General features: G+C 38.5%; 1 protein-coding gene across 3 annotated transcripts in view; it reads right to left on the reverse strand.

Moving 5' to 3' along the window:
* Positions 1-2,978: 2,978 nt before the first annotated feature.
* The window catches only part of Pcdh19 (protocadherin 19), a 105,761-nt gene continuing 82,246 nt past the window's right edge, over positions 2,979-26,493 (reverse strand). For 2 of the 3 annotated variants that reach the window (XM_087599847.1, XM_087599846.1), the window contains one exon: positions 2,979-8,688. In XM_087599847.1, coding sequence (XP_087455973.1) covers positions 8,099-8,688 — 590 coding nt within the window. In that variant the 3' untranslated portion in view covers positions 2,979-8,098. The remainder of the gene's footprint in view (positions 8,689-26,493) is intronic. The other variant, NM_001169129.1, reaches the window with a different exon arrangement.

Consider the following 26,493-nt stretch of genomic DNA (forward strand, 5'->3'; position numbering starts at 1 on the left):
TAAACAAACAGGCAAACAAAGAAAAACAAATGCTTAAGCCAAAATGCTGCTATGAAGATAATGCTTGTAAAGTGTCTGGCACACAGTAGTTTTCTGCTAGTCCTTGGAGCACATCCAGACACAGTTAAACTTTAGAAAGTAGATGGGAAGACAATGGAAACACACATAAGAAAGGGAAAGCCCTGGCTTGGAACAAAAATCCATACTAGAGAACCTGGAAAAGTCAAGGTTTTGGGTATCTGGAGGAAGTTAAGGTTCTAAAATGCAAGGTAAATGCAGTCCAACAAGAACTGTGGGTAACTGAGAGAATCATCTCTCACCACTTCCCATCCATCTTCCTTCTCCACATTAAAAGTGGTCCAGTCACTATGGAAACCAGCATTGAGTTTACTTAGAAAAGTCACAACTCTCTCTCTCTCTCTCTCTCTCTCTCTCTCTCTCTCTCTCTCTCTCTCTGTGTGTGTGTGTGTTTGCTGACACATGCATCAGCCAACATGTATATACCATAAGGAATCATACAAAGTCAACATACAAAAGAAATACCTGCTAATGATGGCTAATCGTCACTCTCTACTTCCTGATATCAGCTGAAATGTGACCAGGAGACATCTGCTCCTGCTGCCATGTTTTCCTTGCCTCAGTGAAGTGGGGATACCCTTGAATTATAAGCCTAAATACACCCATTTTTCCTTAATTTTCTCTTTGTTGGGATTTTGTCACAGCAATGAGAAAAGTATGGGAATGTGTATTCCCATATTTATCATGGCTCTATTTACAACGGCAAAAGTACGGCTCACCAAGCAACGAATGGGTAAACAAAATATGGTACATATAAATAATAAGAGATTTACTTATCCATAAAGAAAAAACAATCTGTAATCCTTAGGGGAAATGAATGAACCTAGATATATTATATTGAATGAAATAAACCACTCCCATAAAAACAAGTATTGCTTGTTTGCTGTCACATGTGGAAGGTGTGAAGAGAGAAACAAAAGATCTGAAACTGAAAAGGGATCCAGGAGGTACGTGGAAGGGAAAGGGGGAAAAATTTGGAGAAAAATGAGTATGGTCAAAGTATGTGTATATATATATATATATATATATGTACATATATGTATGTATAGATATGTATATATATGTATATATGGTGTGTTGTTTTGTATAATTAATATGCAGATAAAATACAAAGAAAGATTAAGGAAATAAAGTATCAGGCAGGTTTCAGAGCCATTTGCCAGTATACAAGAGGATTAAGACTGTAAAGACAGCATGCATCTACTCTTATGCTGGAGAATTTTGTTTTGAGGTGCTGTTACCTTCCAGGTAATGAAATGGCCATACAGGACATCCTTACTCCTGTCTACACCATGAAAAGAAAAGACTGAAAGTGACTAGGTGCATTCTTTTGTCTCCAGTACAGATTCCATATGGTAGGAGAGAATACTCTAAAAGCTATCAGTTCTCATGTATGTCAGATACAGCATGTGCCTCACACACATAAAGTGCCTAAAGGAGACTTTTTTTACCACTATGAAACAAAAAATTTAGTTTGTTTTGGTTTATATATGTAAATGTATTTGAGTTTGTGCTTACAAAATATTGCCAAGTTCCCATAGATAGGCAGTGAACATGGTTATGACTTTGGGTGTGTCTTTGTTATACATGTGAAGGCTCTTCAACATGAGAGGAATTTTCTCTTCATTCTTAAGAAAGAATTGTCTTTTTGTTCTACCCCTCCTCCTTCAATCAATCAATCTGTATCTATCTATCTATCTATCTATCTATCTATCTATCTATTGATCTATCTTTTTTTTCTTTTTTTTATTAACTTGAGTATTTCTTATATACATTTCGAGTGTTATTCCCTTTCCCGGTTTCTATCTTAATGGAAAACACTGCAAGAAACATTCCTTTGGGCTTTTGGTGCAGGCTAACCCAGAAGCATTTCCTTGACCTCCTGTGTCTTAATAGTTTCCAGGCCAGTGACAGAACAGCCTCTTTTTCAATATGTCTGTCCATCTGTGAGACCATGTGAACATCTGTCCATATACCAGTTTATGGAATCCCAGTGCCCCAGCATGTCTGTTTGCATTCTGATAAAAACACCTATTAAAATGCAGTACCAAATCTCTTGCTACTGCTTTGACTCTAGGGCTAATTCTGGGGAAGAAGATACAATCTCAATTTAATACAGGTGAGCAGAGATAATAGGAAGATGGAGATCCAGGAAGACAGTGGATTTCCTTGAGATCACTTTTAATTGTCTGTAAAGAATAGGTCATGCTGAAGCAATTTAGCCTTTAACCACTAACGGCACTATTTGTAATAGTCTGATGTGCACCCCCTTCCTCTATCCACCCCCTCCAGCTGCAGCCAGAATGAATACTTGCAGCCCAAGTGTTAAGTTCCACAGAATAACTGTTTGAATAAAGAGTGCTTGTCAGGGCTTTCTCTGCAGCCTTGTTATGTACAAAGTCAGAACCACTCCTGATGCTTCATTTTCAAACCTGAAGGCATCAAGGGGCAGCCAGGTCATCTTTGTTTTACATTCTCTTTTTCCCTACTGACAGCCTCAACTATAGCTTGCCCTTTAAAAAAATTAATTCTACAGAGAAGTCCCACTGCGCAGTTGCTCCTGAAATGTTTTATTTTAAAGAATAATTTTAGTATGCTTGTTTAAAGTGGCACGTGGGAAAATCTTTTGCATCCCCAATGTGAAATGGGTCTCCCTCCTTCTGTAATGGTATCGATAAGACTGGCAGGAGGCTTGCAATGTAAATAACTGGATTTATTGGATCTGGGAAGAAGCCCCTCTGTTAGGAAGTTGAATGTTGTATGAAATAGGAAAGGCCAATGAAAATCTTTGCCCAAACATCAGTAATTCCACCAAGAACTGGTTGATTCCAAGTTCTGAGATGCACTCCCAGTCAAGGGAAAAAAAACACTCTCCAAGACAAATTTCACCAGAAACTCAATACTTTTTCCATAATAGCCTTTAATACTAAAATGCATTAAACTTTTTGAAGCAGAGAAAACACATTTAAGAGGAAAACAGAGAACCACCAGATAAAAGGAAACAATGTGGCAGGTAACACCATTTAAAACAGAACTGTAATAATTTAATAAAGCTGCTTTATCATCTTCATAAAATAGACACAGTGGTGATTCTTTTTTTGTCTTTTTCGTTTTTACAATGAGTCAATCACTGTGAAAATGTACATAACATACAGATCAGCATATACAACCATTTCATCTTCATATAATCAGCAACAGAGACTGCTTAAAGAGACATACTGTACTTGCATCCTTCTACATCGCCACCCTGGTTTGACAGGTAAACAGTAATAGTGTCATCAGGCTCATTCCCCTCACTAGAGGAGCGAAGGCGTAAGCCTTTTGCAACTAATACCTTAGCATTCAAATAGCACAAGGAGGTATTTGTTGCTGAATTTCTAGCTAGACCTAGTCTGGCTCTTGGTCACTAGTCTGTATCTTAGCCTTCCTCAGCCGAATGCCAACCAGTGCCAGGAAACATCTACTTAACCGGTGATGAAAAGGTGTTAGCTGGTTTGTTTGCTAAGGTTGACAGCAACATTCAGTTAGTAACAAGGTCATCTTTAATTGCTAACACAGCTGGAACACCAGTAAGCATCATCAGATTTCCCTAATGACCTACAATGCTTTCCAATCAAGGTCAGGTGTTTCTGGGTTGTTCCTTACCAAGAGCGCCTTACAACGTATACTTCAGACAAGGTGGTTGATTTTCTTTGTTTTACAAAAGCAATGTGATTCCTATTTGAAATTAATTCACTTTTGCACAACAAGTGACCCACAGGCCAATTCCAGCTTCACAAGAAAACAAAGAGAGCTGTAACAACTTCATTAGGACAATGTGTTTTGCTCTGGAATATTTCAATATCAATATAAAGCCACCCAGTCCCAGTCCCACCCCCATACGTCCCCTTTGAATATTACTTTGATACATACTTAAACTAAAGAACAACATCTCAATACACTTTAGTGTCAGCAGATACAATTTGACTCATGAAATGACATCCTTAAAATGTAATTTTACCAAGAAGGCAAACACTAGGACTGTATACAATGGACTTCTTCAGCTCATTTATGCCAGTTTGTCAAAGTCAGAAGGGTCTTATTACCCTGTGAAAAGAGCCAAGTGGACCAGACTTGCTGAGAGTGCCTTGGGGGAACATTTGACATCAAAATGATCCCCATAAAATGGATTATGTACAGTAATAATCCTTTCTCCACCTTGAATGCCCAAAAAAGCTATCCCTTCCATCCGCGCCTCTCCCCAAACTGCCCCTTGTCTTTCCTACTTCAAGTGGACCATTTCTCTTTGCTTTTGAGTGAAATGGTAGGTGGAGAGGAAAAAGTCATCTGAATTCCCCTCGACCAGCCATATGCTGAGATGACAGGACCTGGAAGGCACTCTGGGTACTTTCCAGTTTCAGAGTTCAGAGTTACATCTTTCATTAGTGATCAGTTGGTCACCACATCAACAAATGCGTAGAAGTGGCCACTTTAGATGCAGTTAGTCCTATGAGGCAAGTTTCCTCTGGAACATTGTCTCCTCAGTATCTCCTAGGCATCTGTAGATAGGAAAAGAAATCCTACCCCAAACAACTGAATAAAAAACTCTAAGGATTAGGCTCTCCAAACCTGTGCTTTAACAAGCCCTCAAACTTGAGTGGGCCTCTGACTCATATGGATTCTGGGCCATATCCTCAGTATTTCTTACACAGTCATTCTAGGCAGGGATAGAGAATTATCGTTTCTAACAAGTTCCTAAGTGATATTACTCTGAGACAGTATTTCATAAACCACTGTCCTGCAGGAAGTACTGAATTCCAAAGCCCACTATCTATTCAGTACCAAGATAAACCCTCACTTTTTCTACTGGCTTCAGAGGATCAATGGAACACTAAGTTTCATTCTGAACAGGTTCATTTACTAGTCTGCATAGGGAAAAGAAAAGCTTCCACAGGGCATGGTGGATCACTTCTCCCTATTTCTTACTGAATAGCATGTTTCTATGTTTGTGAGAAAGCAATCAATCAATGCAAACTAGATTCCCTATACTGAATAAAGACATTTACCTGGCCAGAAAAAAAAATTTAAGCATGTCACACTTCATGACCAAGGGACATCAGAATAAATAGAATTCCCTTGGATTTGGGAACTAAAATTGTTCCCATTTGTTTAAGTGTGTAACATGTTTGCAGGGAAAAAAAAAAGGAAAAGATATTTGCCCCATTGGCCTAGGTAGCCTTTCATCGCACCTGTTAAAAAGGGAGGGGAAGAATTCCCAAATTGGTGGAAAATTGAAGACCCTTGTGCAAAAGTCCTCTTTGCAAGCACAGCCTGCCTGTAGAACCTGTCTACAAAGCCCTCCTAGGATGTGCTTGCATTTCCATTCAGTTGGAGGGGGAAACTTTCCTTAATGAGAAAAATCCTCTGAACATACTCAGTAACTAGTTTGAAAACAAAACAAACAAAAACAAAACAAAAAAAATTTGACTGCCCACTGAAAACAATGTTTTTAGATTGGGTAAAAAGATGAATCTAAAGTTTGAAAATAAATTCTAGGGATAAAGTTTAAGAAATTGACTTGCTTTAAAAGAAAACAAAGGCATTGCCACTGCTACTGTGTTTTTAAGTGGCTGGTAAGACTATTGCAGGCAGTGGCTGCTCTACATTCCAACCTTCCGTTTCGATTTTCCATAATCTTTCAAAATCCCTAGTAAGAATTACACCTGTAGAAAACCGTCCAGTCTGACTACAAAGCGACCTTGAGGCACTAGCTAACAAGATACTATCAGTTGGGTCACGGTGAAGAGCAGTGTAAATTCTATAGGCAGTCATCCTAACTTAAAGGACACTTGTAAAAAGCTGAATGCGTTCATTAAATAGTCATCTGGAAGAAAAAGAAATATCTAATTCATAATCTACTACAGTAAAATAAAGCAAATCGGAATAGGAGAAAATATAGAAGAGAAGTTTAACTGAGGCAAGAAGAAGATGGAAGGGCAACCGATCTCAACTGTGTCAGTGTCGGGGAAATTTGCAGCTCCGCCAATATTTTGCATGAGGTAGTATTGAGCACAGAATAGGAAATAAGGATGGGTTTGTAGCTTGAATATAGGTGACCTTCTTTCCAGAAATCTTCTCCCCTACCTAAGCCCATGCCCAGTGCCTTACCCACCCCCTCCCTTAAGTCCCTCCCACCTCCCACAAAAGAAAGTATTCCTAGTAATGGATAAAGCTAGGAACTCAAGCAAAAATAAGGAAAACATTTCAAAAAGCTGACTGTATCTACTAAACTTAAGAAAATAAATTCTCTTTTGAATTCTAGTGCTCGAACTTCTAGCCTTTCTTTCTAAGTATTCTTGAATTCCAAAAGAGAGAAGAAAAAAAAACTTGTTTCTTTAGAAACAATCCTTTTAAGACAAAGGTAGAAGAAAGGTGACATGTTTCTTTAGTTTATTTTAAATAATAAACTCTTAGGCTGCAAGAATACTATGTTGGCTAGTGAATATTAATAGACATGATAAAATAGGGGCATTTGTGCAGTGTTAAAACAATAACAACAAAAAGAATGGACGGTTTGTTAGTTTTAAAAGGCATATTCCTAGCCTACAGAAAAAGAAGAGTTAACTAAAAATCTAAAGAAGTTTTGTCTTAATAATTTCTTGTTCACATTTTTAATCGAAAAGTATTAGTCATCAAAAGACGAGTTCAAGTGTCTGAGTGTCTCCGTTTAGAAGGCACAGTAATTAGATTAGTGATGTTATTACCTGCCTTTTCCTATGTGTCCACTTCATACTGCTTACTCGATCGTTATTTATAGGCCTAAGATAAAGAGCAATATGGAGCCCTTGATTCCAGCCCATGATGCACTTTACCATCTAATTCCAATCATGATTGGGAAAACACTGAATCAGGAAGTGTGTGTCTAAAGAGATGGTAATTTAGATCTCAAAATAGACTCAGTCATGTTGCATATGAGTTTTAGATGATTGGAGACAGGGAATTTCTCAGTCTGAAAACTGATAACTTCAGGAGTAACTTTTCCTGTGCTGGGCCTGAAAATTAGAAAAAAAAATATAATGTATCTCATAAAATTTTCAGCACAGTATTTCTGACAACTGCAAATTAGATAGCAGCAAATCCAAAAATGACTTTCTACAATAATCTAGCACAGACCCAGGCAGAAGACTGAAAGGCAGGAGAAATCCTCTGCAAGGCGGTGAGCAATCACAGCGTGGAGTAAACTGTGTGAGCATCCACCAAGTCCTCAACCTCTAGGTGTGGTGTCGCTCACTCATTTGCTGCCTCCTTGTTCACATTTTGTTTTTATATGTATTTTTTATTATTTTTTTAAGAAAAGAAAACATCAACCTTTAAAAGCCTTTTGCCATCACCACACACATAGCAATTTGCAATATCAAATACAACAACAGCACAGCTAGCAAAAGGGTTCTTAAAGCAGGGGCATCCACAGCAAAGTAGCGGCATTGGGAAGTACTCGAGCTTCAGAAACAACCTTTTGGGGGCTCGATTTCACATCACTGAATCAATGAATAGTACACAATAAATGACCGATAACTTGTCTACACTACAAAAAACAGTGGCGAGCTTTTTAAAGGTGTCCAGAGCTTTTTTTTTTTCTTTTTTTTTTTTTTTTTGCTTTTTGCTTTTTTCAAATGTAACTCTTCACAAACAATGGTAATTTATATTATCATTTCGACATATAAAAATATATAAATTCAAACACTTAATACATAATACTTTTTCACAACTGAATTTGCCTCTGTTTCCCCAACATCAAGGCCCCGTGAACAACTCAAGCCAAAGCTAATTTGCTCCAACTGAACACCCCTACTGCCTGCTGAAACGAGAGGGATTGTCACAGAATGATAGTCACTTATACACAATACATTTAGGGAAAGCTCTGCAATGCAGCCACTCAAGAACCAACCATTGGTGAGCAATTACAATGAGCAGCTACTACATCTTCACATCTTCACTAGCCAGTGTGGTTTCATTCTCTCTTCTTCGAACCCAGATGGGCTTAGAGAATGATATCCTTCAGACGCTTCACGGCGGGAGATTCCTTGTCACGCCCTTCCTTCAGAATAGGATTGACCTCGTGCATGACTTTCTCGCTGTCGGCTCCACGGGGCTCAGCTTCAGAAGGACGAGAGGCGCCAGTGTTGGCATGGTGATCCAGATCATGAGCTGGAGGAGCCAGGGCGACGGTGTAAGACATGGAAGGCTTGGTAGGCAGAGGGCTCTTCAGATGGAGTGGGGAGGTGACGGGGCTAATAGCTTCACAGCCATTGCCCGCCTCCCGGATAGCGCTGTTGACTTTGGGGCTGCAGATGGTCACATCGACAGTCCGCTTGCCTTTCAGGATGGACCGCTCCTCAGCTGGGTGGCTACTGACATCTTTTCCGAAGGTTGCAAAAGTCCGCTTGGTGGGGCCGCAGTCGTCATAAGCTTCAACATCAGCAGCGGTAGCTTCAATGGACAGAGCGATGATGTTCCTCATGTGCTCAGGCGACTTGGAGCGAGTGGGCATGGGATTCCGGGGCATCCAGCATCTATCAGAGTGGCCAAGAATCCGGCACTCTTCCCTGCAATGAAATCCGTCATTCTGGTCTGTAACAAGAAAAGGAAGATGTCAGTTTTATCAGCTTTTCCCAGGAATCACAGCAACAACTCAGTTCTGGTTTCTTAAAATCCACAGGTCCTTTTGGGAAATGGCACATTGGATAGTCCTTTATTGTCTTTTGGGACAAGTGTGGAAATAAATAGATTTTTTAAAAGCTATATACATCTCTCTCTAAATGCTTTTTTTGTCCTTGCTTGCTGTTCACACTGCTAACAAAACAGAAATTCTAAAGAGAAACAAGTTAGGATGAAAAAATATTTTTTAAATATTTGTCCTGAGTGCTAAGGTGTGGAGAGGCAGCAATTTTATCAACAGCTCCTGCTAAAATTCACCTGTGTTTGAAACTTCATCCAGCCGAAGCGTGGAAGCAGTGTAGGGAATCCAATGCTCACTTAATCAAAGAAATGTATCCATAATTTTTAGAAATGCTATCCACAACTTTCCACCTTATACAGTGATACATGGTGCTTCCATTTAGATTACTATGAAATTCTCTTTGAAAACCTAATACATAATTTCTTTCTGTTAACTGAAGAGGTGTCAAAATTGTGACATCACTATGATTAGATTTCCCTGACAGAAACAAACTATGTATAGTAGAACTCACAAGCCTCAATTAGCCCTACACACACACACACACACACACACACACACACACACACACACACGCATCTTATATGTTGGGGATCATTTAATTAGTCACAAATAAGTAATTTCTCCCTATTTGCTTTAATCTTCACTTTTATTAAGGATTTGGTTCCTAATGAAATATACATAGCTAGTAGGAATGCAAATTATAAGCGCTATTAGAGAGAACAAAATAGAATGTTCCTCAGGAATAAATTAGAAACAGAAAAAAACTATCTAATCTACCTCTCATTTCTGGACATATTCAGAGAAAATAAAATCATAAGGATTCCTGCAAAACCAAGTATATTATTTTAGTATGACATTAGCCAAGATACAGAATCACCTTAGTTACCTGTCAACAGTTGAGTGGATAAAGAAATGCTTACTAGAATACTGGGATTACATAACCATAAACAAAAATGAAATTCTATCCTTTGAGATGAAGTAAATGAAATTGAAAAACTACACTGAGAAAAATAAGCTAAACCTGGAAAAGCAAGTGTCACATGTTGTCCTTCATATATGGAAACTACGAACAGAGAAAAGTAGCCATTAGACACAAGGAAAGGCAAGGATCAGAGATGACAGAAGTAGGCAAAGAAGCATGACAAGTTCTACTATTCTAGTGCACAGCAGTGGGACTACAGTGTACAATAACCTATTGTACATTTGAGAGGATCTAGGAGAGGCAGAATAGTTCAAGGCTCTAAGGAATGAGAAGTAAATCAAAGTGCTTATCATATCAACTTAAATAATACATGCTATAAACAGATATTAAAATACCACAGTTCACCTTCGAAATATGTACAGTCCATCTTATGCTACTAAAAAAAAATTGTTGACTGGTTTAATCCTACCATAGAAGATCTCAATAGTTAGAATTTACAGTTATTAGAACAGCGTATTTTTATATTTTTAGCTGAGGTATATTGAGGACTGAGTCTTTTATTTGGCTCTCAGAGGAGTTTTCTATAAAGATTGCTTTATAAAAGCGTGGATGCAGGGTTAACATCTGCCTGATCTGCCTGACCACTGAGTAAACATGTATTAAAATGGCTTTGTTTAGAGCCCTAATTTCCCAGCTTAATTGATGTTTATGTGTAAGGGTGACCTAATGAAATTTTTCATTATATTGAAAAATGCTTCACAATATGATCAGCTTAACATTTGCAAAAACAAAACCTTGGAGTAGGATTGGAGGAAGTAAGGCTAGAAGAAATACAAAAACAAAAGGTATTCATACAGGAATGCATATAAATTAAATATAGGTATATCTATCATGCAAACAGAGAGGGAGAGAAGAGAGAAGAGAAATTTGGAATTGTATGCTGTCAGTTCGTTTTTGTAACATATAAGGAGCTTGCCTGAAATGTGTCTATGGATAACATACCTGCCTATGCACTTGTATATGTGTGTACATGAGTGTGTGTGTGTGTGTGTGTGTGTGTGTGTGTGTGTGTGTTTAATTTTTTAAAATACAAATAAAAGGCACAGGAGAGAAAAGCCACTGGAAGAAGTTAGATGACATAGACTTTATCAGTGTTGTGACCAGATTTGAAGACAATGGTGGACACAGCCTATAGATTCATTTAAGTTATTTAAAATCTGACTAAAAAAAAACTTGGATAAAATCATTACAAACATCTTTAATATGGGTATTTTCTGAACCATTTCAGTGCTTAAGAATGAAGCACTCAGAATTTTGCATATTGAAAGCCAATAACAATAAGCATCATTACCAACAAGAAAAGAGCCCACCCCAGATATAGGACAATTCTTCAAATGCCAGCACAGTTTTATATCATGACTGCATGAATAGCCATGCATGTGAAAACCTGAAGAGTTTGTCAAACTCTTTTCTCTGCCCCTTTCTTATAAACTCCAAAGGATGCCATCTAATACCTGATCACAACTCAATATGCATATGTTCATGGGGAGGCATAAAAAATAAAAAGTAATGGAAATATGCTTGTATATGCAAAGGAGACCCTTTGTATAAACCCCAAAGACAAGAATGAAGGAGTAGCTATACCTCATGTCAGTTTTATTTAAATTCTGTGCTTTCTTTAGGAGGCCCTAGGGTTGTAATGGCACTACCAGATTTATAGCTTCTGAGTTTTCCTAATAATAAAACTTTATCTCATAATTCTTCAGATAACACCTATAAAAATGAGTGTCAGATTTTGGGGGGATGGGACACATGGTAAAGAAATGAAAGCACAGTTCAATAGTTGGCTTTCATTTGTATCAATCAAAGCAAAAATCTCCACAAGCTATCAGGAAAAAAATCCAGAATGCAATGGACATTCTATTCTTTTTGCTCTTAAATCAATAATATTAAATGTGTCAATATTATTAAAATAAAGTCTAACCTACCATAAAATATTTATACCTATTTTCTATATAAGTATAATTGTGGTTAATACTGACAGACTAAATGTCCTCCAAATCATAATTAGGTTTAGCAAAGAAATTCACTGTAATTATCAAACATGAGAAGAGCACAATAAAAATACCCCCTTATCGATATCAATAAATAATAACTGCATAAGAAAAAGAAGAAAACAAATAAGAGAAAAGAAAAAAGGCTAATATAGGAAAAGATTATGTGTGGACAATTACAATAGCTGGGTGTTAGATTTAGGCATGAAACTAGAAAGAAGCCATTTTGTATCACCCATCCACAAATAGGCAGAACACTGACTCTTGCTTAAACATCCTAATGACTTACCAAATCCCATTCAGGGTTCCCCTAAAAAAGCATAAGTATATATGTTACTTGATATATTTTTATTCTTCCATCTTTATCCAAAAGTATTGGCCTAATTGTAGGCAAAAGTTTAAGATTCTAAAATCCACACATATTTGTGATGGTTCGAAGACATTCCCATGTGCAAATGAGTGAGGGTAGATGGTGTTTTTTAAAAGATGTATTTCTGTTTATTTTATGTGTATGAATGTTTTGCTTCCATGTGTGTAAGTGAATTGTGTGCAGGCCTGAAATGTGAGGAGGCCAAAAGAGGGTGGGGTATCCCCTGGAACTTGGATTTACAGATGACTTAAAGGTGCTGTGTAGGTGCTGTGACTTGAACGTGTGTCCTATGTAAGTGGAGCAACTGCTCTTAAGCCCTGAGTGATTTCTCTGTCTCTAAGACAAATGGTTTTAATTCAAATATATACATGACTACAGTTGACTGATAAATTTGTCAGCTAATCTCCCCTACTTCTGAAGTTTTGCCCAGGCCTTACAAACCATACACATACACACACACACACACACACACACACACACACACACACACACAAGGAATCAAAGTGGGTGCATAAATTTGGAAGAGGGACATAAATCGTGATGTCAGAGACATCTTTACTTGGAAACATAGTTGTTGTAAGCAAAGAAGGAGGAGGAGAAGGGGGAAGAGGATAGTAGGAGATAAAGCTCCTGAAATCTACATAGTAATCAATAATTCTGTTTTTATTTTTGTCAGGACTTTGGTGAGAAAATTTCCAAGCAGCTGGCAACAAATAAATAAACAAGAAATAAATCTCCAAACATCAGTCTTGCAAAGTTGCAGGAGGCATAACAGACAACAATAATTATATTGTGATGTATAAATAAGTAATTCAAATAGAAAAAGACCAGAATATGTTGCTTTATACAAACAGTAAAAGTTTGTGCAGCTATTCCTATTGTCTTTGAGACATAAAACAGCTGTCTTTTCAGATAAAGGCAAACAATGTGCTTCAACAATAGAGTCTATCCATGGTCTCATCTGAAGTAATAAAAGCCAAGTTAGGCTTTCCTAAAAGTTTCAGAGTCTTGGAAGACTAGAGGAGCCGAGAGGCTCTGTTGGATTTCTAGGTGTGTCTAGTCACAATGAATGTGGTCAATAACACCATTAGTTTTTTTTATTATGATTCAAAGTTTGAGTGCATTTTCTCAAATATCTTAATGATCAAAGACTCTAACACTAAAGTAGTTCAAGTCTGCAGTTGCAAGAGCATTGTGTTACTTCTTTAGAAGTGGTTTTCAAATAGGAAAACATGAGTGCCAACTAATGCAAATTCTAAGCAGCAACACTAATTCAACATATAAGCAAGTGATCTATTAATCAGAAAAGCTTCCTGGATTGTACTGTTACCCACCCACACAACCTACTCTACATCAGCCCATGAGCGAGATAATCTACAACCAAAACAGGTCATTTTCTGGAAAGTAAAATGGAGAACATTGTTGCAAACATTATAAAGAAAGTATCATCAAAATTGGTCGCATTTGTCTAAACAAGAATGCACAATTTGGGGTGGACAGGAGAGATGTTTAGAGCAGGAGGAGATATGGAAAAAGTGGCTTTAAACGAAACGCAATTTTTGGTAATTGCCCCCACTTAAGTAACTTTGACTCATCTGATGCAGAGATTTAAAAACCGGCCTACAAATAACTTTACCTTCTTTTTTTCCTGCTTTGTCCTATCTGGAACAGAATCATAGTGACTGCAGCTGCAATATCTATCTTAATAGCAATGCAGTAACTCTAAGGATAAAAATCATGGGCCCATGAGTTGCAAAACAAAAAGATATAAGGGCCTTAGGATGCTAAAAGTATATAGCCACCATATCTGAGCTGAACTGCCCTTATGTAAGAGGCAAAATAAACTCCCTTTTATTTAGGCCATTTATTTTCTTTGGTGGAGTCCTTATTTCCAACAGATGAACACAACTCATGGTGGATAACACTATTCCTCAAGTCCCAACTAGAATTTCACTTTCTTAAGGAATGAATAAATGATAGGCTAGACTAAATAGGGCTCACAGAACCTCTCTGCCATACCATTCATCCCACTTGTAATTATTTAAGTCATGTATACTTTGCTTGCTTTTTAAGGCTCTGGATAAGCAAAAACTATGCAAGTCTGGTTTTTCTGCTACTTACTAAAACGAGCAAAAAAATGCCACTGTAGAATAATTGTGGACAATAGTTTAACTTAATGGAATAATTTAAAAGTACAGGAAGAACAAAGAAATCTAGATTGATCCTCAAGACCCCAGGCCACTGATGCAACTCCTAAAATTGGAAATAAATGTTCTAGCAAATAGAAACTGTTTAGAAACCTATAAAGTATTGCATGTCAGTTTGTCAAAGGCAATGACAATGGAACTGGAGAAGCATTAGTCAATTTGCAAGTGGTTTGAGGTAGTTTTAAAGAGATCTAGTATGCATTTGACATCCAATTGAAGATATAAATGTTTCAACATGGAAGCTTCCTATTCTGAAAATACCAGGGAACAGACTGTGATAAATTAAAAGTTTTAACTTAGTTTAAAAGTGTTATCTATGAACTGAATGTGTTGTTTACATATTAAACACTGTTTTCTCTTACAGCCAACCATTGGACTAAAGACTGGGAACCCCAATGGAAGAGTTAGGGGAAAGAATGAAGGCGCTAAAGGGGATTTCAAGCCCATAGGAAGAACAATAATATCAACTAACCGAAACCCCAAAGCTCCCAGGGACTAAACCACCAACCAAAGAGTACACATGGATGAGTCCATAGTTCCACTACATATGTCGCAGAGTATTGCCTTATCTGACATCAATGGGAGGTAAGACCCTTGGTCCTGTGGAGGCTTGATGCACTAGCGAAGGGAAATGCTAGAGAAGTGAGACGGAAGTGGGTAAGTCTGTGGGGGAGCACTCTGTTAGAAGCAAAGTGTAGGGGAAGGAGGTGAGAGGTTCATGGAGGGAAGACCAGGAAGGGGGTTAACATTTAAAATGTAAACAAATAAAATTATTAATTAAAGAGAAAAATGAAAAAGTCACTGGTTCCAATAAAAGGTACACTAATATGACCTAAGATAAGCTTTTCATATCTATAGGAGAAACTGATTCACTCTTGCAAATTTAGTTACGATATTAATAAAAATATACAAGACTACCCAAAAGATGCTCCAACGTATAACAAAGACACGTGCTCCACTATGTTCATCGCAGCCTTATTTATAATAGTCAGAAGCTGGAAAGAACCCAGATGCCCTTCAACAGAGGAATGGATACAGAAAATGTGGTACATCTACACAATGGATTACTACTCCGCTATTAAAAACAGTAACTACCTGAAATTCATAGGCAAATGGATGGAACTAGAAAATATCCTGAGTGAGGTAACCCAATCTCTCTCTCTCTCTCTCTCTCTCTCTCTCTCTCTCTCTCTCTCTCTCTCTCTCTCTCACACACACACACACACACACACACACACACACACACAAAAGAAAGCCATGATATGCACTCACTTAAAAGTGGATATTAGCCCAAAAGCTGGAATTACCCAAGATACAATCCACAGACCATATGAAGCTCAAGAAGGACAACCAAAGTACAGATGCTTCAGTCCTTCTTAAAAGAGGGAACAAAATTATTCACAGGAGAAGATATGGAGACAAAGTCTGGAGCAGAGACTGAAGCAATGGCCATTCAGAGCCTGCCCAACCTGGGGATTCAGCCCATATACATACATCCTCCAAACCCAGACAATATTGATGATGCCAAGAAGTTCATGCTGACAGGAGCCTGATATAGCTGTCTTCTGAGATGCTCTGACAGAGCATGACAAATACAGGACTGAAACCTAGCAGCCAACCATTGAACTGAGAATGAGGTCACCCTTGGAGGAGTTAGAAAAAGGATTGAAGGAGCTGAAGGGGCTTGCAACCCCATAAGAACAACAATACCAACCAACCAGAGCTCTCAGAGACTAAAACACCATTCAAAGAGTACACATGGGCAGACCCATGGCTCCAGCTGCGTATGTAACAGAGGATGGCCTTGCTGGGCACCAATGGGAGGAGAAGCCCTTGGTCCTGCCAAGGCTGGACCCCCCAGTGTAGGGGAATGTCAGGGTGGGGAGGCAGGAAGGTGGGTGGTTGGGGGGGAATCCCCTCATAGAAAAAGGGGGAGGGTGGAGGGATAGGGGGTTTATGGACAGGAAACTAAGAAAGGGGATAACATTTGAAATGTAAATAAAAATATCCAATAAAAATATTACAAGGCTTCATTATAAAGTTCATGTACCAATCTATTCTGTAGAGGAGTTACCAAAAAGAAGATTTATTCAAGAATGAATTCCTAAAGCACTTTCAAGGCCTTCAGAATCCAAAGAAAGGACATCTATTCTGTGTCTATAACTTGACAAAGTACTCAGAGTACTAATGAGTTCGATGGTAAAAGAAGCCAGGACAGGAATGTTGAAAAGGGGAAAAGAGCAAGAAACACTGTGTAGGACTCAGACACTCTGGGTTTGCCCAGATCTGATTGATATTTTGAGAACTGGCTTTCCTTGGATGTTAATATACAAGGAGAAAAGTACCTCTTCTAATTATCTAGCAAACATTCAATGAAGACTTGAGGACAACTCAAAGCCATAGGAGAATGAATTGGAATCACTTCATAAAGTGGAAAATTAGCTACACAAGACAGTATTCATTCTGAACAACATACATGAGATATGCATGAAGGCTGAGACAGTTTTCCAGACTTAGGAACCAGTAGTACTAAGCCATCCTGCAGCCAGTCTAATTCTAATACTAACAACAGTTATTTGTATCTTGCTCCTTTCTGGCTTCATTACTTCCTTAAATCATTCATTTTTGTACTCCCCTTCCCTAGCCTCCTACTTCTTAGAGGCCCTTCCCAGAGCACTATACTGAAATACACAGAAGACAAAATCAGTAGGGTGACAGAACTCCGATTGACATTTGAAAATACTGATATGTTATTATTTGATAGATGTCAAAATATACTCCCCACAAACCAGTTCTTATCACATGGAGACTATTCCCTACTATTTTCACTTATCTAGAGATACACAGGAATAGATTGGTACACATTAAGAAATGCCAAGGTAATAAAAGGCTCCTTTGTCAAACAGAGACACTCTTTTTCCTTTGGTAATTTAGCAGAGCATGCAGTTAGGGGAACCCAATCTTATGAAATAAGGAAGAATGACGCAGCTTCTGGTGGAGAAGGGTCAGGGTGGGAATGGAGTATCAAAACAATGTTATTGAGTATGACAAAGTGATGCTGACAAAACCAGTGACAAGATGAGGGGGAAAAAGCCAGTCCTAGCTATCCTAGCTTGGCATTTTCAGGATGGTTAATAAACACTGGGAATTCTATAAAGGCTGGTTTTGGCTTGACACAGGGAAGGCAGCTAAAAAGACAGATGAATCCCAACCTGGTCCCGGACAATTTGACAGATCAGCATTTGTTATCAAGTGCCACCCAACAGACAACCTCTAGTGCGAAATGGGACATAAACCCTCTCTCCTTATTCATGGTCTGTTCACCTAGAATTCACTTACCACCAATGGAACAGGGAAATGGATTTAAAAGATGGACCTTTCAAAATGCAAAGCAATTGAATCATCTTCAATGGAATCTTTAGTGCTGAGCTGGTTGAGGAGCCAGAGTTAAAACATATTGAAGGATAAGTGCTTGAGAATTTAATATTTATGATAGATGACAGTATGGCATGCACAGTTCATACAATCTAAGTTGCAATTTTGGCAGTCACAATAGTTCCTGGCATTTTCATTTTTGTACTGGTGCTCAATTCAATTCCGTCCATAAGGAACAGATATTGAGATGTGTATACGTATAAATCATTTGTGCTGATTCATGGGGAGCAGGGAACTGGAGTTAAGGGCTACCCAGAAAACTGAGACAGAAATAGGAAGTGGTGACAGTGACTGAGATAAGCAGAGACTGAGTAAACTGGGATCTTAGTGTTTGTCTTCTGTGATGGAAAAAATTATGTGACAAAGTGCTGGCCATCATCTAAGCACCTAGATACCATTTGAAAAGGCATCTGTATAGATAAGATATGAGATGACACAGAAGGTCACTGAACCATCCCCCCTACAATTCGAGGAACAGAGATGCTGCAACTGAACGACATGGGGCTGTTTTCAAGGGTTTCGCTGTAAGATTCTCACAGAATTAAGCCCCTTAGCCCATGCTAGAGTGAATCTTAAAACACCTAGTCATGTCTCTGAAAAACTCAATTCATTTGTTTGATTTTGTGTAGATTAAACACAGCCAGATCATTTCACACATTCAGAAAGTGGTTATGCTCTTGGCAAAGTGGAATCTTTACATCGTGCTCACCAGGAGCTCTAAACCTAAACTTAGCTGTAATTTCGTTTCATTCATTTCTAGAAAAATAGAAAAACTACTAATACATTATGAAGTTGGACAAAAGCTACATTGTCAGAGATTTGAGCTTTTGGATGCCTGAAACAAAAAAAAAACATAGTAGGAATAGCGTACGTAATGTTAGCAGGTAAAGCGAGAAGAAACAGGGTTGTTAACTAGGAGAAGAAAATTTTCTTTGTTGCACAGTTTGAATATAGCTTAATGATGAGAGTGCTTGCCTAGCATAGGGAAGATGCTGGGGTTTACTTCCAGCACTTAAAAAAAAACACTTCCGTTTTTAAATGAAAATTTAATGCTGGATGTGGGGGGGGGGGCATCAAACAACAGTGTTCCCCTTAACAGGAACTGACACTTCCTTCAGTTAAGTCCCAGGACACCAAGTTTTGTGGAAAGTACAATACTGGCCATGAGTCAATAAACATACTGCAATTTTAACTTTCGGATTCCTTAGAGTTTGTTTGTAATATCAAACAGTTCGTGGGACTGACTGGAGACGTTAAAAGACTACATTAGTAATCCTCCAATTATTCACTCGACTTTGAAGATAAAATGTTCAGTAAACCAATCATTGTCTCTTGCAATGATTCAAAAGGCTGGTGTGCCTTGCCTTCAGCTGCATAGTAGTCACTGAAAACGGTCACTGGAAGGAAGCAGAAATGGAGTATTGGTGTCTGTTAGCTCCCAAGGGTTGATTATCTGTTACCAACAGAAGCCTGGTAGAAAATGCTAGCATTATCTTGATGGTGCAGTGTGACTTCAGCTACCATCTGGAATGCTGTAGTATGATGACACTGCTTCTGGGTACAGCAAACAGCAAAATCACTTAAAAATTCATTTCAGATATCTTCCTGCAAGCTAATAAATTTTATAGCAGTTTCAATCCTTCTATCTTGCAACAAAGAAAAGCTTAGTTCCAGACAAATTAAAAGTAAATTGATTGCCTTAGGGAAATATATTCAAATATCACTTTTTCTGTGTTGGAAATGATTTTGGGAGGAATCTTGGGTAGAATAGTGAAATAGATGGTAGAGATGATAATGGAAAAGATACAGAAGAGAGTATAGGAAAATGATAAGCAATGAAGGGAGAGCACCCAACTCATGAAATTCTTGTTTGCACAACTAGGTAGAAATCAAGTTTAAAGAAAATGCAAATGTGTCACTGGGGTGCAGTCCTAACATTTGTGTTGGAATTTATGAATAATAACTATGAATAATGAATAGTAAAATTGAAGGGATCAAACGTCACCTTCTGTTTACTTGCCACTATCCATCTCTTATGGACAATGCTCAATTTTGTTCTTTTGCACTTTTCTTTAAAACGACATAGAATTATTCTTTAGGAGTTGCCCACTTAATCACTCTAGTTCGAGGAAAGCAGGCTGTATGTTATTAGGTGCTGCCTCAAAAGCAATTATACAAATTCAGAAGCTAAACCAATGAATCTATTTGAAGAAGTTTGAAAATGAGAGGGTGTCTTACATCTGTCCTATGATCTTATCGGGAAGGAAATGGCCCTTATGCCTTTAAGGCATGGATGCTTCACTGTGACCTCCCTTGCCATCACCTTTGCCAACCCCTCACTGATGCAGAAAATAGTGGCTCCATAGAGCATCAGAGAAAAATGCCTTGCTGTCTATTTGAGCCACCGTTATGGGAGCTTTTCTGTGTTAACTCACACCTATACCCACACTGACAGAGACCAAAAAATAGCTAGGCAGTAGCTGATGTATAGTAAGCCTAGATTATAGAAACAAAATCTACCCCTCCGTTTTTCTGATTCACTCGCACTCCTTCCATACCACCACCTATATCCCTACTAGTCCTTAACAATTAATTGTATTCACAAATTAAAACAATAGAGGGGCTAGAGAGATAGCTTAGTGGTTAAGAACACTGGTTGTTCTTCCTAAAGGACCCAGGTTCAATTCCCCGCATGTACATGGCAGCTCACAAGTGGCAGTGACTCTAGTTCCAAGGGATCTGACACCCTCACACAGGCAAAACACCAATATACATAAATAAATCATTTAAAATAACAATAGAACAAGTCAAAAAGATTACTGAAAAAAAAACAGAACCATAAATTTAAATCCTGTGCCCATTTGCAGATACCTTTGAAATAATCTTATTTTTCTAAAACATTGCATTTACTAAAGTCTGATCTTACTGCATTTTCCTCTTGTTGGTTAAATATGTATCTTTCATGACTGGATCTGTGAAACATGGGGCTAATGAGAAAATACCATGCAGTGGTAAGAGAAGCCCTAAGCAATCTGTGCAGAAAACAAGATAGCAATGGGAGTAGAGAATTAGAAGATTCATTGAAACCTGCGTGGTTTCCATTCTATGATATTCCAATTTGGCACCTAGAAGATGGGAGGCACAGAAGTATTTAACATGAAATGTTGGACTTTAGCATACAAATACTCTAAGAGTAAATTGAAATTATTAATTACAGAAAAAGCTTCTTTGGCCCTAGAGCTTTCTTATCCCCTTAATTCAACTTTGAATTTTTTTATTTGTTTCTGTCAGTTGACAGAAAGTAATCTGCCTGATTATTAAAAATGCAGATGAAATAATCAGCTTTGAAAAATGCAAACGGCAGTGAGTCAAGGGCTAAAGACCATCACTTGCTCATATATGAAGACATGTCCCAAGCCTTTTATTTATCTATCCTTATGGCTATGAAACAATGCATTGGGTTAGAGAACTAAGAAATGAAGAGAATGGGACAGGGAAAAATGATATTTAGAAGAGTTCAGGAGGCATTAAAAATACTCTGAATATGCACACACACACACACACACACACACACACACAGGGTGGTTGGGGCATACACAGAGTTGTAATGCTGGCATAACATTCTGGATAAGATGCTTATAGAACACTAACAAAGGTGTTGACAAGTGATTTTCTTCTCTTAGGAAACTCTTCAGAGTTTTGAACAGAGTTTATGGAAACTGAAAAGTTGACATTTTTAACACTCTATTGTCCATTCCAGTATAGCAGATCTATGGTAGTTGAACAAACTACTCATGAGTAATCATTTCACTAAGAAAAAAAGTGGGCAAACATTTTTGGGATGAAGCTAATTCCTTGTGTAATGGCTGCTAAAAAGACATACATGAACCCAGTGTCTCAGAAGCATTTTTGTGCTGTTCAACAGACTGAAATGAAAGATTGTTTTCTGGTCTGCATGACAATTAAAAACAACATTTCCTTCTGAGCATGTCTGTTTCCAAGGGGAATGAAGACTGAGCTGGCCTTCCTTCTGCATGCACCACCCGGCTAGACACAGGAGATCCAGAAAAAAAAAAAAACTTTAACACTGACTAATATTTAAAATTAAAAATAATCACAGCATCTAAATGTTTCAGTGGTTGCCCAGGAGGTTTGATGAAGCCATAAAAATTTAAAGAGAGCTATCAAGCAGATTACACAGAAAGTAGATATGACTGGTTGTGGTGGTATACATCTATCATCCAGCACTTGAGAGGTAGCAGTAGGAGGGTCAGGATTTCAAGGCCAGACTCTACTGCAGAGAAAGTAAACATGGCATGCTGTGGTAGTGCATACCCATAATGATACCACTGGAGTACGAGGAGTCTGGAGGCTGACAACTTTAAAGCCATCCGGGCTACATAGTGAGACTCTATCAAGAGAAAACAAAGACTAACAGTAGACACTAAAAAGAATACTCACTTCTCCCCTTTATTTAAGAAAGCTCTAGAATTTGCATCAGAGGAAATCACCAATCTGTAGTATTTGCTTTGTTTTGACCACATCCCACAGATTATTCAGGGCTGGAGAATAGTAAACTGATTATGCACTAGACAGAACAACCATATACTGACAGCTCCCCTAGTGTATTTACGACTGAATTGCCTTTACAGAACTTCATCATATTCATAGACATTGCATGAAAGAAGGTTCTGCTGCTTAATGAACCTCTTAATCCAACCTTTAAATATTAAGTACTTTTCATAGATTAATTCCCATTGTTATCCTCATCTTGTCTTCTTTATCTCCATTTCATAGCATTCAGCTCCTTTCTGCTCTGACCAAAATATCCACTCATCTTCCAGTCTCTCTTCAGATGGCTCTCCTCTTCCTTCAGCTTTGTGGTTTTTCCTCGTCATAGCAAGACTTTCTACTAAAAACCTCATACCCCGGCGAGCTATAGAGATGATCGACAATAGCAATGGGCGAGTGTCTGCCAGAAAAACCACATATAATGGAAACAGTCCATTTTCTGAACACATTTCCTCCTTTCCACTGAAGCCCCTTCAGAGTATGCCTGACATTTCTATGGGGCCACTCCTATGATTAGAAACAGCTGTGTCTGGAATGCCCTAAGTAGGATGTTAGCAGCACTGCGTACAAGATAAAACTTTAAGGATAGGAATATTAACTATTAAATTACACAGTCTACATACCCTATGAAAAAGCTAGCATTTCCCTATAAGGAAAATGAATGGTTAACATTCTCTATAAAACCAAAATTTTATATCTAAGAAGTATCTTCAATTTCTAAAAGAGGTGCCGTAAGTTTTATATTTTCCCAAAAGGGGGGGAAAACACACTATTCAGTAAACTACTCAACTATTTGCTCATTGGAGACTTGCAACTTAATGTAACACTGGCGCTCTCTTGCCCTTCACGTTAAGATCATTGGGCCATCAGCCAAAGCCTAGAGAAGTAAGTTTCATCTTGGTGAATTGGAATCTTTAGTGTCAGACACAGTCAGCCTGACTAATGGGAGCCACAGCTTGCCAAAACCCACAGTCTCCCTGTCTGTTCCACCCATCAAATATGTTTAGAAGTCCATGGCACAAACCCAGCATGCTACAGATCCCAATCAACTATCAATAGCTTAAGTGTAAGTGATTGTGGATGAAGTACAAGCCAAATGTGTTTCCCTTTTAGTGGCAGGAATTCCAATGCTGTTATAGCACCCATAATGCTCACACTTAATGATTCAGACAGGCATCCACCAGCTAAATGTTATGGGATGCTCTGCACATGCTACAATTACAGCATGCAGCACACTGTTAATAGGTGTCCCAGTTTCAAGTTCCAGAGGCAACACATGGCTAATATTGACAAGACTTCCCCCATGCCAGTTGAATATGATAGAAGATGGAGGCATTCATATATTTCCTGCTGGGTACTCTGCAGGCATGTTTCCATCTCTTTGGGATCCCACAGCTATTGAATGAAAGTGAGTGTGTGTGTGTGTGTGTGTGTGTGTGTGTGTGTGTGTGTGTGTGTGTGTGTGTTGAGTCTCTGATTTCCCCAAATCCCAATATCTATCTTCAATGGTAATTTACTAAACTTTCTTCACCTTTCTACTTCTTAGTACTTGTACAATGACTCAAACTCGGTGCTCTATCAACCCAGCATTATTTCTCAATTCACAACTTCCAATCCTGTATATATTTTGAGAGACACTGATTGAAAGTGAATGGCTCGGGGAAATTATCATGCTTTTTTCCTAAATATATGACAACCGCACATGTGTTTACAATGAATTGTGGTCATGTCCACTCCCATTACTGTCTTATTCTCACTGCCCACTCCTGCTGACTCTCATCTTCCCAGCCAGCTTTCATGAATTTTTGGTGTGGGAAGGCCTTGTGCATGTAGTCACAGTTATTGCTTGTTCATAACTGCAATAGCCTTGTCATGTCACAAGAGAGCATATTATACCACTGTTCCCCATCCTATACTTTTTATAATCTCTTTTCCCCTTTTTGGTTGATGTTCCTTGGGGCTTGGAGGGGTTGGTACAGAAACTTTGTTTAGGGTTGAGTGTGCCACATGACTTATTCTCAGGACTTTAACCAGTAATGAGTCTCTGTATTATCTATCACCCACTACAAAAAGAAGCTTCTCTAAGGTTGAAAGATCAGTAATCTATCAGTATAAATAGAAATACCTCAATGAGAATTTGTCCATTTAGCAAAGTATCAGCAGTATGTACCACCACCAATCCTGGGCCTATAACCTCCTCCACTATAGCCTCTTGACCAAGTGTGTACCACCAGCCATTAGTTTCTTCTCATGGAGCATGCTCAAATCAAATCATAAGGAAATACTTCAAAAACCAGTTGTACCAAGAATGAAGATCACTAACTCACTCATGCCACTTCAGCGCACTGAAAAAGGGATGTTTTCCTTCCTTCCCTGATCACAAATATGTCCTAAAAGCCACAACCATTATTAGGAAGCCACCTAACATTGCTTTACCTGGCTATTGCCTTCCTCCAAGAACAAGATGGAAAATTTAAGTCATTAAAACTATCATATTCTCAGAAAGTTCAAGAATATGTGCCTCTTCAGTTACTAGAACATAGACTACTGAACTGAGCAGAGCCAACTTCCTATGCGGTTGTGGAGAGAGGCATGGATAAAGGATTGCATGCTCTATAATATTTGTATTTATTTTGAAGAAATCACATCTATTTCATAACGATAATGCCCAGATAATAAATGTCTGTATGATTATAAATTGATTCATAATTTAAATAACATAGCTGATCCCAGATACTGGGTACAACAGCAAATTTCTCCTATCAACTAAATATTATCCAGGCTTCATTCCAGTCACCACAGAGAACAAATGGAGTTTAAATTCAGCTGCAGTTTTAACCGGCACTTTTAGATTTTTCTTGTGGTATTTAATATTTTACATTTCCTTAGTTTGTCCAATGTCTGCCATTTCTTTGTTTCCTACTGTCGAAAGTGCAGCAACATAAGGATATGATTTTAGATTTTCCTAACCCTTGCCTAGTTCTCATCCCCTACTGATATGAAGCCATAAAACTGTATAATTAACTCCAGCTGCCCCATCTTCACTTCTGACTCTAGGAGCTGAGCAAGCCGACCCCGCAGGGCGTGGACTAAAGTGGGTGGAAGAATGCCTGGCTCCATCCCAGCCATGGTGTGCCTCACCCAAATTGCAGTCCTCCCCCACTAGACAATACCTAAGTTCTGCAATCATGTTTACACAGCTGGAACTGCACAGCCCTTGAAAATCATGCAAAGAAGAATAAGGACTGCTCCCTGCTCCATTTGGAATGTAATCCTATTTCTTGAGAGGAGAATAAATGAATGTATTAAATTCCTAGTGTCATGATAAGGGCTACTGGGAAAGAGCCCGAATGCTCCCCTTCTGAACAGAATGTTCATTATCATGATTGCAGCAGCCCAAAGGCGTGAAGCTTTCTATCTGCTCCTAAATAAGCAGCAGTCAATGATAACTTCCTCCAGATGGGACAGCAGTACTACCAGAAAACACGACCACCCACTTCAGAGTTCATTTTATCATTATCTTTAAAATGACAGAGTAAATGGCTTTACCGAAGCAGGGTTTCTTGCCAGCCTGACACTTGAGATTATAGATGAGTCTGTTCTCCCCTTCATAGAGCCCCCTACCTGAAATCTGTCATATTCTTGCTCACCAATGCCAAGGAGCACCCTTCCCCAGCCCCATCCATCCCTAAAGTAAAGAAAAGAGAAGGTATAGTTTGATCTTAGCTTGACAGTGTGTCTATTGAGCACCTAAAGCCACAGAAAGTACTGAAGACTGCAAACTGCTTGGGTACAAAGAAAAGGCAAACATTTCTGCTCTAACACTTTGTCCAAGGGCAAGTTTCTCCTCAAGAAAGAGCCATGAACCATATTTACTAGAGCCACTCATGACTTAACCTGATTCACACCTAAAGGAAGTTTACAACTCTGCAGAACATCAGAGGCCACCTTTCTTCAGTCAAAATAACTTGAGCAAAGGGAAACCTGCTTTCTCTTAAGGGCAGTCTAGCAAAGGGTCTAAGAATGTGAGCTTTGGAGCAAATCAGCCTCTCATTCCAAGCTCTGAAACTTCATAGTTCTCTTCTGGATGTTACTTAAAATAAAGCATGGCCTTTTGGAATTACTTTTTGCAATCT

Source organism: Rattus norvegicus, chromosome X, assembly GCF_021556685.1.
Source record: "Rattus norvegicus strain SHRSP/BbbUtx chromosome X, alternate assembly SHRSP_T2T, whole genome shotgun sequence".
Taxonomy (NCBI): domain Eukaryota; kingdom Metazoa; phylum Chordata; class Mammalia; order Rodentia; family Muridae; genus Rattus; species Rattus norvegicus.